We start from the raw sequence: 15,800 nt of genomic DNA on the forward strand, positions 1-15,800 counted from the left end.
AATGTAGACATATTGCTAATGCAATTATTTGTTTATTTGTAATCAGATTAAAGATAGAAGACTCCATTTCCGGTACAACTTGAACAGTTTGAGGACAGAGGAGAAAGATATCTGGCTTAGTGCTGTTGCAGTAGATGATGGACAGTGGCACACTGCTAAGGTAAGCATTCATTTTATATTTTTATATAAAGAGAGCAACAAATTACATTTAGTTTTAACTGGTTTTAAATAGGCCTGAACCGATACTGATTCCCACCAATACCGATACTTGAAAATTGCAATAATTAAAATTTGTTCAGAATATTGATCAATATCAGTGTGTAAATATTCTTCTGCAATTACACGCATCAATTTACCAAGAAATTTGCTTTAGAATATTCAAAAAGTGCATCAGAATATTTAAATAGATATTATGTAATCACAAAATATAGTTTTTCATGCAAAAATTGGAGCAAAATAAAAAGAAAGTTTGAATTTTGCGTAATTTCAAGTATAATTAGACTCCGTGAAAGTGTTGCATGGCATATCAGCTGGTATCGGTGTATGAATTTCAACCGATAATACTTTCTGATACCATCCTGGTTTTAACTTTACAGCGAGAGTAGTTTTTTTTTAATGTTGATGCTGAAAACAAATAACAACTTCTTAAGGTCTCATTTGTTATTATTCTTATTCTGACATTATATTTTCCCAGGTATCCAGATATGGTTCAGCGGCTGTCTTGGAACTTGATGGGGGAGAAGGCAGAAGGTACAATGAGTCCTTCACTTTTGAGGGTCATCAGTGGCTTCTGGTAGACAAACAGGAAGGAGTTTATGCTGGTGGAAAAGCAGAGTACACAGGTGTCAGAACATTCGAAGTTTATGCTGATTACCAGAAAGGTAAATGTTCTCCCTCGTACATTAATAATGTTTGTTATTATTAATTTCAATTCTCAGATTCATTGTTTCTTACACATTTAAAGCAAGTGAATATAGATTATGGCCATGGAATATTTAGAATTGGACCTGGATGTAACTTGGTTTTCTGTCCCACAAAAAATACCATCCAGGACTATTTTGCTAAGCTAAACAAAGAAATACTCATTATTTTGCTTCTCAGGTCTGATGAAGTTAGTTAAATTTTAATAAACTTGCAAACAAACCGCCATACATTTCAATTTCCAGAACGCAGAACGTTGGTACATAAATTTGCTTGTCTCTGAAACTCTATATTTTGTTACAAATACCATGTCATTTTTCCAGACAAAAATTAAAAGTTCAATGATTTTTTTACATGTAACAATTAAATTTTGTTTTTCTTATTGTTTGTAATATTGTGCATCTGTATTTTTGCAGGTTGTCTGGATGACATTAGATTGGAAGGAAAGCATTTGCCTCTTCCACCTGCAATGAACGGAACGCAGTGGGGTCAAGCCACAATGGCCCGTAATCTAGAACGCAACTGCCCCTCCAACAGCCCTTGTACAAATGTGATATGCCCTGAACCTTTTGAATGTGTTGATTTGTGGAATGAGTACGAGTGCACGTAAGTACCTTTAAGGTTTCGTTGCTTAAATTTTTCATTTTTCAAAGAATATTTCAATCAAAACTCTTCTCAATGGAGAAGTAAATAATAATTATACCAATTTTATACTTCAACAATGAATTAAGTTTCTTCAATATTTATTATATTCATTAGGGATGGGCCGATATGAAATTTTGCCCGATACCAATAAAGTACCGTTATAAAATTTACCAATACCGACATTCTACCGATCAGATATAAAAATAGAAATGGTCCTTCAAGAACCTGAAAGGTTCATTGACCTCCGTAATAATTTGTTTCAAGGTGAGTGCAGTGCAAAATAAGTTGCATATTTAGACATTTATTTTTTAGAAAGTTGAGCATGGAGATTATCCATAAAAATTACAACAAAATGGCAGAATTTTGCACTAATTTATCAGATATTTATTGATATATCAGATCGGTAAAATAATCTGTAATTTTACCGATAAACCGATACACTGATATGCCTATATCGGCTGATACCGATAGAGTACCAATTAATCGGTCCCATCCCTAATATTCATACATAAGAACAATTTTTGTGTGTGAATATTTCAGTTTTGATAAAATACCTATTACTTCATGCATCATCGTGCGAGAACCAGATGGACATAACTCCAATTTATCAAATTAAGAAGAGAGGAAATAATGTATTCTTAAGCATATGTTAGACTTAAAAAGAGTCAGTAATTTGGAGATACTTGACTCCATCTTCTTAAGAATATGTTTGACTTAAAGAGTCTGTAATTTGGAGATACGTGACTCCATCTTACTGCTAAGGATTAGAAGTGGAGATATGTCGATATTACTCCAATGGATTTACGTTCCTCTGCATCTCATACGATGGTATGTAATACAGATTTTTATGTTGCTTTTCAGTGTGTTCTGTAAATATTGTAACTATTTCTTGTACATAATAGTTGTTAATAGATTTTTCTTTTCTGAATTTGCATTAATGCTTTGACATAACCATGTTTAACAAATGCAAAAAGAAAAAAATACAGTTTTGATATGTTTCTTACACATTCACCAGACTATGTATTTCTGACATTCACCAGACTGTGTATTTCTGACACATTTACCAGACTATGTGTTTCTTACACATTTACCAGATGATGTGTTTCTGACACATTCACCAGACTGTGTGTTTCTGACACATTCACCAGACTGTGTGTTTCTGACACATTTGCCAGACTGTGTGTTTCTGACACATTTGCCAGACTGTGTGTTTCTGACACATTCACCAGACTGTGTGTTTGACACATTCACCAGACTGTGTGTTTCTGACACATTCACCAGACTGTGTGTTTCTGACACATTCACCAGATGATATGTTTCTAACAATTCACCAGATTACAAAATATATACATACCTAAAATCTATAAAATTTTCAGCATTATTTCCACAAGTCATCCTGAGGAGAAGGATGAAAACCTGAATCAAGAACTCTTTAATTTTAATAGTAGTAACAGTTTTAATGATAGTATAGTTGAGGGGGAGGGGGGCAGGCAGACTGAAAGTGTCGAGCTGTACTTCCCAGGGTCAGCTGACTGACACTGCTGCTTCAAGTTTGGGGCTTTCCTGTCTTTTTTTAATTATACCCATACCTATCTTGTAACATTTCTTCCTTTTCATATTGTTTTTTTGACTACATTTCTTTTCAATAAAAAATTAGCAATCCACTTTTTCTTGTTTTATTTTTCTCCTTTTCTATTTTGTTATTTGCCAATTTTGTTTTCCTTTCCTTTCTCTTTATTTTAAATCTTATGTATGTGACAATTTAAGCCATTTTCTTGGTTTTCCTTAAGCATGATTGGGTTTGGGGTATTCAGTGCCTGAAATGGAAATTACTAGCAGAGTTTAACATGGTAACAGTGAGGCATATGGGGATGTTTTGTAAAAATTTGTAGCTGGGGATGTCATCCACCTTCATCATCCCCTCACTTCGAGCACTGAGGCTATATTGATATATTTCTAGTAAGACTTCACTTATAGCTTTTCTTCAGAAACCTATGGTTAAAAACTTATTCCGTGTAGTTCGCATTTTCAGCACTATCTTTTGTTTTATCATTGTATAGTTGGTGTATTATACTTAAAATATAATTTCCTTTGTCTGCTCTAACATCCATGCTTTGTTTACAGTTAGCTGTTCTGTTCTTTTAATATCCTAACACCTGTATATAACAATTTATTATTAGTAATGCCTTTGTGTGTGTGTGTGTGTGTGTGTGTATTTCTTTAATGCTAAACACATACAGTCAGTTATAGTAAATACTGGTGTTTATATGGTGAAAAATTGAGAAATAGCTGACACTGAATGTTTATGAAAATAATGAACTACAAAGCATTAATGCATCTGTAATAAAAACATACATAGACGACCAACATAAGTAACCAGAGTTTAATAACATAATAATATTTCACTACTGATGAATGAATAGATGTAGTCTAACTTACTCTACTTCTTGTAGTTTAATGAAACTGCTTTCTATTATATAAACACACTCAGTGATTCTTAAACTGTACATTCTGTTTAGTATAATAATACTAAATGTTTCTAAAATCAACACAAGTAAATTAATGCAAAGTCAAAAAGTATTATTACAATTACTTGTGTAATTCTGGTAATGTGATTTGGTGCTCAAAGTGGAAACTGTTAGCTCGGGAGGATATTTGCTTGAAGCTTGTGGTTACCTGTGGGGATGCTTCTATGTTTTAATGTGGGAACAGTGAGGCAGCTGGGGGATGCTTTGCATACATGTTATACCCCTGCATCCCCCCTCCACTTCGAGCACTGTTAACACATTTACCAAGAAAGGAACATGTTAGTAAAGGAAGTGCTGAAAACTTAACACACAATTACGTTACTCCAGAACTTGACATAATAAAAATACTTCTCTTATAAAATGTAGTATCGATAGACAAATCTTAATGTCTTAATTGTTGTCCCCTGGCGGGGTATCATGATTTGTACCCTGTGGCTCCGGACCTCCCTTCATGATTTGTACCCTGTGGCTCCGGACCTCCCTGTGAGGACCCAGGGAGGTCCGGAGCCACAGGATACAAATCATGATACCCCGCCAGGGGACAACAATTAAAAAAATCTTAATGTGTCGATGAAAAATTCAAATACTCTCCCTTTTCTAAATTCTCACACTACCACATAAACATAACTAAAAAGAATGTTTTGTGTGTTGTGGAATTTTTAATATGTTTGCTTTATGATGCTATTAGCAAAACATTACTTAATAGGTACTTGGAAATACAATTAATGCATTATTATAATTAACAACTTCTTGATTAGTCTACGAGTATAAACTGATCCAAAAACAAAAAAAAGAACAATTTTAACTATCAGAAACACTGTCAATTGTCATATTGTAATTACCTTAGTTCATATTTCTTTTCTTCATCAATCTATCATTCGATCTTTGTTCTTTTATACTAATCGCAATTTAAGAATCACTGGATTTAGTTACCTCTCCTGTTAACTGTATATTTCACCTATTAATGCACACTCTAGCTGTGGTGAAGGGAAGATTAAGACTGCCGACGAAAAGAAATGCATGGACAAGAACGAGTGCCTTGACAACCCCTGCCTAAACGGGGGGGCTTGTGTTAACCAGGAGCCCCCTGACCGCTATCGCTGTAACTGTCCGGAAGGGTTCTGGGGAGAAAACTGTGAACTGGTACAGGAAGGACAAACTCTCAAGCTGAGCATGGGAGCTCTTGCAGCCATTCTTGTTTGCCTGCTCATCATTCTTAGTAAGTTTCCTCTCTAACTGCATGCGTGTGCCTTCTCTTAACGTCTTAATGCAAGTCCTGTACTAACGATGTGACAACTCGACTAACAATCTGGTAAGTTAACGTGAGTGTGGTGGAAGTTCATACTATCATGTCACGATTTTTTCAGTTGCTTTAATATTTAGTGGTTAATAAACAAACTTTCAATTACAAATTTTCAAAAATGCTTGTCTGTCTGGACTACACGTTGACTACTCACCACTGATTCTAGATTGAAGTTTCTAGATTTTGCTTTGTTTCATTTTTATAGAATAGAAATAAAATATAATGACACATTCTCCTTGTTTCACAATTGATAAGACTTGTTTCTTTTACAAGTATGTAAACATTTCAACATTTGAACAAGGACCAAACCAGTATAATAAAAAACTTGCAGAAATAAAAGAATTGATGGGAAGTGATAAGAAGAGAGAATATGTAACTCTGAGTTTTTCATCGTACGTTTTTGGTTGGTTTTAACGTTTTAACTTTCCAGACTGGTGTCCAAAGGTTGAAATCGTGACAACCTTTGCCATTTTACTGCTACAAGTGTGTGTATTCATAATGACAAGTGTGGGAACAAAGACAATTGCTAATAATAGCAATTGTGGTAACAGACAATTGCCAAAATAACAAAATAATAGCAATTATGGTAGCAATTGTTTGTGTTACCACTCATATCATAGTGAATAAAACAGTAAAAAATATATCTGTATCAGTAAAATGGCAAAAGGTGTCGAAATTTTAGCCTGTGGACTGAAAGTTAAAGCATGTATGAAAACCAACAAAAACTTACGAAATACTCTTTCCTATGCAAGTTTTTTATTGTACTTGTCTCGTTTTATGCAAATGTTGAGGTGTTTATAATGTTTATCAAGTTAACTGCTACATGTACGATTATCCATGATGATTGATCAGTATGGAGGAATAACATACAACAAAGTTAAACTAAACTCCATAACATCACAATTCTTTGTCTCAATAGCCTTCCTGTCAAATGAATTTCCATACGAGTGAGGATTGAAAATCATATTAACTCACACTGCACTTTTATTGAGTTCTAACCTGCTCCATGCTACTTTTTTCATGTAGCTTCCTCTAATGTCCTCACGAAAATCTAAATTCTCTCTGGAGACAATCTTAGGCCAAAGGCAAAAGCACTGATCATCAGGAACCGTGCGACAAATTTAAAACAAGTCTACATAATTATTACCTGTACAGATGCGTTCAAGACAGAATAAATATTAATGGAAGTCAAACTTTGATTGCCAAATGCATTTTAATGCCCGAAACAAACAAGCATTTGACATTTAGTACACGAACTGACACATATATGAATGAACTTCCACCTGCTATGTCTGTATCACTCGGTGTGTTTGTGCTTTATTTTGCATTGCTTGGTGTTGTCTTTTTATGTTAATTTTGGTCATGGTCACTTATTTAGCTGCCCTGAAGGTACAAGAGTACAAGGCGCAACGTGCGTGGACGAGAACGAGTGTGAATGGCGACCGTGCCTCAATGGAGGATCCTGTGAAAATTTTGAAGATGACAAAAAATACAAATGCCACTGCCCAGCAGACTACACGGGTCGTCATTGCGAGCTTGAGTTGTTGGGATCTGGATCGATTACTCCTTCTGCCGACTTCATCATTGCAGTTATTGTCTGTATATTAGTTTTGCTCAGTAAGTTTTGTTTGCTTATTATTCCTAAGTTTTGCATGCTGAAAAGTTTCATTTTATTTGCTATCGTTTCGTAAGTTTATTTTCTCATCAAGTAAAAAAATAGATTTACTGTTGCGTGTGTTGTAATTATTCAAGCTTTTCAACACTTTGAAATTGATTCTTCACAGCTATTCCAGGTAAGTTAGAAAGAGAAGTGTTAACTTTTAATTTTACACAAGGAGAATATCAACATGTAGTCATGCATTTAATTTCTGCATTGAAGGTATGGTGGAGACTGCGATCTTTAGAAAAGATTCTAAATTTGAAAAAAATGCTCTATTTCATGCAAGTCAAGTGTTCGTGTGTCTTAATATTTAGGATATTTTCTAATACAAATGCCATACACATTAGAACGTAGTAGTTGAATTTCATGAGCAAATAGTCATTATGATCTAAAAATAAAATAATGAATTAGTAAGTTCATACTCATGCTACTAAAATATTTTTCTATTAACACAAAATTCTTTGTCCAAAATGATTGTCAATAACTAGTTTCTAGAAGTAGTTGCTAAGCAGAAGACATTGAATTCTCATCGTAGCTTAATAGAAAATATTCCGAATGGTGCATATTATAAATTCCCTTCTGTAACAAATTTGTTAATGTGCATTGAAACAGATATATTCAAATCCTTGCTAAACCTATTGAACGTATTGTTATGCTTGCTTCTTGATACAGTAATTGCCACATTGACTAATCTTTGTGCTTTTCTCTTGCCTTACAGTTTTAGTATTAGTGTTTGTGGTTTATAATCGTCGCCGAGAAGCACATATAAAATACCCAGGTCCAGACGATGATGTTCGGGAAAATATCATTAATTATGACGACGAAGGTGGTGGTGAGGATGACATGACTGCCTTTGACATCACACCACTACAAATACCCATTGGTGCTCCTGGTCCAGAAATGGCAGTCAACAAGTTACCCTGTAAGTATAGTAGAGTAGCAATAATTGGTTCTTGATATTGATGTAAGCAAACTTGCAATTTAAATGTTATGTTGAAGCTAAAGAACATGTAGTTCACAGATAATTAAAATGCACCTGAGTATAGGGCAATGTCTACTTTGGCACAAACAGAATTCTATTTCTTAAAACATGGGCGTAAAGGTTGGCCCTTTCTGCAGTCACCTAAATGCCAACCTCATTTCAATGTAGTACACCCGGGACTGCATTTTGCAGACTAACTAGATTCTGGCGTTTGGACTAGCAGCCAGTGTAATCCTCTGCAGGGCTCATGTTGTGTTGTTTGTCACCATTCATCCTCATCTTCGCGATTAGCCAAAAGTGGCAGAAAAGCAGAGTACAATGAAACAAATCAATCAATCAAGCAGAATGAAAATGATCACAAAAAAATTGTGTACTGTTATTGTGGTCAGAGATTATACAGACAGTACACAATTAATGCAAATTTTAGTTTTGATGCCACAGATTGGCCTTTGGTTGATCTACTCACCAAATTGTAACGGCCACCCACTCTCAAACTGCAACTCAGACACATAGGCAAAAAGATAGAAAGCTGAAAACGGGAGGAAGAAGGGATAGAAATAGCATAGAATATAGACAAGAAATAATGTATTTCACCGCATCACAGATTTTATGCTCTTTTTTTTTTTTACAAAAAAGTAGGGTGCGACCATTGGTCATTGTGTGAAGCTTTTTTGGAAAAAAAAACAAATTCCTCATTTATTACTAGGTAATCTGTATTTGGTGTAGGAGACATGGAATATGTTAAAATTGAATAGTCCAAAATCGACGCACATCATTTGTTCTTGACAGTTTGGCTAACATTTTTCCGGTCTAAAAAAAGTGAAGATATTAGTTGTTATTCATATGTGCATTATAGTCGAAATATTACACTTGAGAAAATTTACTACAGTGTTGCCAACTATGGGATTTACTAAATTTAATCTTCTGTGTCCCAAGATTCTGTACTGCTATCATTTGTTTTGTTATCTGACGTACCGATGCAACAATTAGGAGCTGAAAGTTATAAACCCATTTTTGGATTGAATAAACTGGATGCGACAATTATGTGTTAAAGTACAGTAGAGAGAGAGAGTGAGAGAAAGAAAGGGCATTGAAGGAGTGGTACCCACAGTACCATTTTAGAGCATAGATGATATTTTTCATTGCATATTGTTGTTGTAATTCTGATTGTACTCTCTTTGTTCCAGTCCCTCCCATTGGTCAGGAGCCAAATGTTGGAATGTTCATTGATGAGCACAAAAAGCGAGCAGACAGTGATCCAAATGCACCACCATTCGATGACCTCCGAAATTACGCATATGAGGGTGGTGGCAGTACAGCAGGGTCTCTATCTTCTCTAGCCTCAGGTAAGTTTTAAAAAAGTTCTGAATTGTTTTAATCAACCTGGCTTCAATTCCTGGGTTGGGTGATCAAAGGTCAGAATTTTTTCAGCCTTGTCTCTGCAGAAAGTGGTTCTGTTTTGGGCTCAAATCAATGGGTACCTGGGGTGTAAAGGTGGTCTGAGAGTGGTGCTGATCACATCACCTCCAAAATGGCAGAGATCCAGAACATGTGGGGTCCTACCCCCACATCTCCTAAATGTGCCTTCATGGCACGATGCTATATGCACGGGGAACTTTACCTTTTACCTTTCTTTGATAGCTGATGTTCACCTCAAGGGAATAACATGAAAGTATGTATTCACATTTTCCCCAGGATTTCTAGATTTAAGTTATATGCTCCATAGGATCATGAAAACAATTTTGTTACATAACCAATAATTCTACTGTTGGTTCACTTCTTTATCTTAAAAGCATTATCACTTTCTTTTTCATCACAATCCATATTAATGAAAGGTGTAGTTCTAGTTTAAATATTTTGTACAGAGCATATGGAACTCATTTCTTCATTACTATAGTTGTAAAATACATATACAATGTAGATTTCTCAAATTCAACAAAAACTTTGCCTCTGCATTCATTTCAACATAGATTTAACTATCTGTTCATCGTGCATTACTGTTATTCATGACACTGAGATTTACAAAAAAAAATAGTCTCATATAATAGGAATTGTAGCTTTCCTGGCGAAGTGATTCAAACACGTGTTCTCGGGTTACTATCCAGGTTAAATATGCATTAGCTTCCAACGTTTTCGAGCACATAGAGTTCAAAATTTTTCTGCGGTGCCTAATTCACTATCTAACACTTGCAGCACTAACTTAATGTTGTTAGGTTGCTTGCCTTAAGGTGAGGTGTGACAATTTCGCACCAGGCATGCATTTATTTAAATATTGTCAGAATAGGTACTGCTACTAAAAAAAAATCCACACATAATTTGAGAGTATGGTTCCACATGCAACATGGGGAGAAATTCAGTTTTTAAAGTTGATTATTAAGCTAGATACTGTGTTTGAAAAATATGATGAATAACTGTATTTGCAGAATCTCATGTATTCCTTATGGAGACTTGACTTATTTCCTGTTACTCCGCTATGGAGCATAGGGCCTCAACGAAGCCTTATGGAGAGACAACTTGAAATTCAACTTATGGCTAAACAAATGGGAGGTTGGACTCTTTCTAGCGCAAATATCATCTTCAATGGATCCTCTACTCAATCATATGTTTTTTTCCCCGCCATCGGAAGTTTGATATCCCCAAGGAAACTATTAAAATAATTATCCCATAAGCATTATGCATTTCTCCTTGCCTCCTACAGCCATCCTGGCAGTGTTGCCAAACCTGATGTGCATAAAAGAGCTAAATTTCATGTTAAATTGAGCTAAAGTTGACTTTCAAGGAGCTAGATTTACGAAAGCTGGATAAAGTGCCTCCCATGGTAATTTTAGTTGTAGGTGCTATTGCAGGAAAATTTAAAGTGATGACAATCTATTAGTTTTTACAGTCTAGATCTGACGGCATCGCCCATCTCAATAATCCACCAATGATCGTATGAATCAAAAATAAGGGATTGAGGGATAACAATATTGTCATTGTCAAACCACGGCGCTATATAAGAGTAGCTGGAGAGGTTAGAGTGGGTGGGACGATGCTGCCAATAATACCACGTCACGTGCAAAATGTATACACATGCTATGTGGGCCGAGCCAATGTGATGTGGGGCAGGTGCCACAGTTCACAGCCAAACAAGTGCCCAAAAGAGCTAAGTTGGCAACAGTGTTTCCCAGCTGCCTCAGAGAGAAGAACCTTGGGGAAATTGTCCCTCTCCTCCTTACTTTAAAAAATAAACACACATTTCAAATTCACAAACATTTTTATGTGTAAAAAGTACTAAATAAGCACATATTTGGAAGGTCCGATTCTAAAACTGTGTGTAGACTAACAAGTGAGTTAGTGAAAATATTGGAACGTTTTGGGGTGTCCTGTAAGTGGCCAGGGCACTGCGGTGCACACTCTGAGAACCACTGATGTATAATATTAAGAAATAAGCACACTGTAAAATCTAGTTTTTAATTGTTACCAGCAATTGTTTTCTACTTCAACTTGTAGTTACTTATATTTAACGAAAATAACATTTGAGTATTGAAATGTTTCCATATACAGTGCTAACTTACGTAACACTGTTTTTGAATGTAATCGAAAAATGGTAACCTTCAGTATGCTTCTATCATTTACTTTTTTTATCATTCCAAGCAGGTACAGATGACAACGAGCAAGATTTTGATTACCTGAATGGCTGGGGTCCTCGATTCTCAAAGCTTGCTGACATGTATGGTCACGAAGGAGAAAGCGAAGAAGAAGACCAATAAACGAAGATCTCAATTTTTTCCAAATCCACGGATGTGGGTTGGTTACCTCCATTTTTTAAAATTCTTTTGTCTCCCCCACAATTTCCTCCCATTGTGTTTTAAAAGTTTTTTGTAAGTCATGCTTGCTGGGGGCATACACACACACGTAACTCAAATTGCCACAGCCAAAGGAGGCCAGAAAACTTCCGAGATTGGGATGGAATAAAAAGAAAGGAGAAAAAAGGAAGCAACCATGTCAAGAGTATCTCATCATCCATTGGTCCATGTGGTTGCTTCCTTGCGTTTCGTCTGTCTCTCTCTCTCCCATATACCTTGTCAATATACCATTGACATACCTCGTCTCAGGTTGTATTTCATGTTTGCTATTTCCTTCAGTGAATTCCAAAGTGGATACTTACAGCAGGATTTTTTTTAAAAACAATTATTATTATTTGCCTACTTAATTAGTGTGTATATGACACTTTGTTCTTATTCCCCCGACAAACCAGATAAAGACTGATGTTTGCTCCTATGGCAGTTCGCTCTCTACGTTTCCATCAAGGATTTTATATACATATATACATGCTGTCTCTAGGCCTTAAAAAAACAACAAAATTTTACTGGGGGAAAAATTATAAGACTGTGTATATTAATCTTTACAATCACAATGTTGTAAGGTAATTGAAGTATTAAAGATATTTTAAAACATTCATAAGGCCAGCAAGTGAGCAGCGAAACTAGAAATAAAAAATGTCCTGGATTTTTCATTATAGACTGATGATGTAAATAATGATTTCTTTGTAGCTCAATGCTTTAAAGGATGGCAATGAAGAATAAGGAAGAATCTCGTGTACTGCTCTTGGGGGGAGTCTACAACGTCTCCTTGATGATATTAATGTAAATAGGAGTTCCGAGAGTTGTACTATTTCCTCCAATAAGTTGTCTAAATTTATTTTTTCTTGATGCGGGAGAAAAATTGCACATAAAGTTTATTATGATATTATAAATTCAATCGAGGTGCTGTAAACATTATTGCTCATTTGCTTGCCTCCATGTTGAATATAAAATTTATGTGTTGTGTCGTGTTTTGAGATCTTTTTTTAAAAATTATTTTTGTTCGAGTCCCGTTCTATCTTGTCGCCAAGGGGAATACCAAAAGGGGGGATTACAAGATGTAACTTCTGGACCTTGAAGTCTTCACCTACAGACAGTGTGAATAAGTGAAGTATCTGACAAACTGAGTGGGTGAAAGTGAGTGAACTGAACTTACAAGTCCAAAGGATCTGCCATTTCTCACACAGAAGCGAGTGTGTGTTAAATGCAAATCAAAAACTAATGTGTAGTCTGTGTGATTTTTTTTTTCACGTATCGTTACCACTTTTACTTTGGACAGTTTAGTGCCAATGGATAAGATAGTTTCTGAACATGAGGACATGTTTACATGTGTATTATCTAGCCTCCTAGATAGGTGTACAAATCTTTATTGTGCATATGTTATGTGTCCTTTTTTTAAGTTATAAAGAAAAACAGTGTCTAGTGTAAGTCTTAATATATTGCACTTTGAAAAAATGTTTTGTGTGTCAAACTTATTTTTGTTTTTGGTATTGTGAGGCAGTGTATCTAGCTCATGTACGATTTCTGTTTTCGTCTTTTTTAATTTGATCCTCAGGCAGATGAAATTTATTATATAAAATTTTAAATTGCTCCATTGATTTAAATAATATATACTCACTAACTGTAGGAGATGTACGAGTTACACAGAAGTTTAGATTGAATTGTTGAAAAAAGTTGATATGAATTTAGCTCAGTAATGGAACATATTTTATTGGGGTGTATAAGAAATTGAAAGATAGAAAAATTTTCCTTGTAAAAGTTTGTGTTAATTTTTTTGAAATCCTAACCAAGATGTAAGTTTATTAAGAATCGGGAAACATTTTTGTTTTCTCTTCTTTCTGTAAGCAATTCTTGGCAAATACTGAACATTGCACGGTTTCAGTTAATTAGTAGGGAACTTTAAATATATTTACAATTCCACTCAAATATTCTTTATACATTCTCCCCTATATATTATGAGCCAAGCATTCAGAATTCTGCAATGTGTGTGAATTTTGGAAGAAGTTCTTCGTAAGTTTCAACTGTAATACTCCTCAGACATTCCATAAAGAAATAAATGAAATTAAAAGTTGGAGTGTTAAAAAAATATATATATATACATACTTATCACAAAATGAAGTTGAGTTGAAAAATGAAGTACTTCAAAGAGAATGTTCTATGAATCTCAAAATCTCAGCTGTGTTTTGAGTGACTGAAAAGAACTCTTCTGCACCAAAGTAGTGGTTCTCATTGTGATGGTGCAATTTTGCTGCTCAAGTAGTGAATATTCTTGTGTTATTTGTTTTATTCAAATGAAAGTAGGAAGTTTGCAGAATATTTATCTTCACGTTCACTGTGCCTGTTTTTATGCAGTGATGCAATAAAGAAGAAAATATTTGTACCAACATAATAGTGTTTATTTGCAGTGAACAGTTCTGCTATGAGGACCAACTTTCATACATTGTACTTTTGAGTGCAGAAAGAGAAAAGCACTGGCAACATTGATCTCATAAAGGCACACTGAAAGTGAAGATTACACATCAAAAATGTTAACTTAGGAATATCCCCTGTACTGTTTGTGTTTTAGACTGTACAAAGTTTACAGTCACAAAAAATACAGGAATTTTTGTATTCTCATCTGTTTATTGTTGTAATTGTAATAATTATAGTAACACAAGCAAAGAAAAAAAGTGTTTTAAATGGAAACAAGATCATTTCATAGTGTTTTTTGACATGAAACCTTTGTATCTTGGCTCTTATATCATAATGCACGCCCTTGGCTATGCCCCAAACCTCACAGACTCCATATCACTGCCATCTAGTGTTAAAAAGAAAAAAATTACAAAAAAAAAAATCATGTGTGTGTTTTGTTTGTATTCATGAACATCATTTGTGTGGGACAAGCCATGTTCTCTTAAAGACATTGAGAGTTGAACTTTATTTGTGTGAGTGTTTGCCAACGCAGAACAGATTGAATTTGGTTATTTCTTGCTTAAGTTATAAAATAAAAGGGGTAAAAAAAAGTAATAATCTTAAGATATTAAATACAACCAACCATTCCTCTACAATTGTGAGAGATTATGAAACAGAAAAAATTTTGTACATTTTTACAAATATTCATACCTTAGGACATACCATATTGTGAAAAAATGTTGGTGTACATTAGGAACAAAGTAATTTGTATGAGCTGCACTAATATGTAAACCCATTCTTAATGTCTGATTTATAGATGGATGTGTACTTTGTACTTGTACTCGGTAGTGCAGAATTCAAGTAAAAGAAAAAAAACATGCATTTGATCAAATAGTGCTATATTTCATGTATAAATATTCTTCGAAACATTCCCTCATCATAAGTCACAGCTTGAATTTTGCACTTATTTTTATGACAATGTCATACCATAGAAAGCTTTAAGAAACTTCTTTTGGTTTAGTACACACCAGGTTTTTTCTTTTTTTTTGTTAAGTGTTGTGAGAGGAAGATGGTTGAGTTTGATGAATGCATTTTTTTTTAGTTCGTAAATGAAGTAAACTCAAAACAGTCATCTACTGTGATTTTTTTTTCGTGGCAATTGTGTGATTTTTGTGAACGTTTTTGATGTTTGTGTTAATTTTTCAGCTGTGATTCTCTAGCTGTATAGTTTACATAACAAATAAAAATACACCATTACTATAACTGTATGCTTTGTTATTTTGTGTTAAGGAATTCTAATGCATAGGGTGTGTATTTATAAAATTTGATCTCCTAGGCTTTCCTATTTTTTTAGGCCCTGCCAACATTATTATTATTGGTATAATGCCACTTGTACATTTAGAACACTTCTGGGTTGTAATCAGGGACGCCAACTTGTCAAAATTATTGGGGGGGGGCCTCTGATCACTGAAATAAATTAATGAATGACTCACTCTCTCTCTTTTTAAGTTTTGGCCTCGGTGTTCGG

The 15,800-nt window shown here is 34.7% G+C and overlaps 1 protein-coding gene across 10 annotated transcripts in view; it reads left to right on the forward strand.

The window, feature by feature from the left end:
* Positions 1–15,535, forward strand: part of CadN (neural cadherin) — a 1,297,121-nt gene extending 1,281,586 nt beyond the window's left edge. For 7 of the 10 annotated variants that reach the window (XM_083139244.1, XM_083139247.1, XM_083139245.1 and 4 more), the window contains 7 exons: positions 47–160; positions 695–881; positions 1,338–1,527; positions 5,072–5,313; positions 7,776–7,979; positions 9,227–9,385; positions 11,673–15,535. In XM_083139244.1, the coding sequence (XP_082995370.1) occupies positions 47–160; positions 695–881; positions 1,338–1,527; positions 5,072–5,313; positions 7,776–7,979; positions 9,227–9,385; positions 11,673–11,788 (1,212 nt within the window). In that variant the 3' untranslated portion in view covers positions 11,789–15,535. Of the gene's footprint in view, positions 1–46; positions 161–694; positions 882–1,337; positions 1,528–2,942; positions 3,234–5,071; positions 5,314–6,775; positions 7,015–7,775; positions 7,980–9,226; positions 9,386–11,672 lie in introns of those variants that run through there. The other 3 variants (XM_083139248.1, XM_083139253.1, XM_083139251.1) reach the window with 3 other exon arrangements.
* Positions 15,536–15,800: the final 265 nt, after the last annotated feature.

The sequence above is a fragment of the Lepisma saccharinum genome, chromosome 17, assembly GCF_977018435.1.
Source record: "Lepisma saccharinum chromosome 17, izLepSacc3.1, whole genome shotgun sequence".
Lineage (NCBI taxonomy): Eukaryota > Metazoa > Arthropoda > Insecta > Zygentoma > Lepismatidae > Lepisma > Lepisma saccharinum.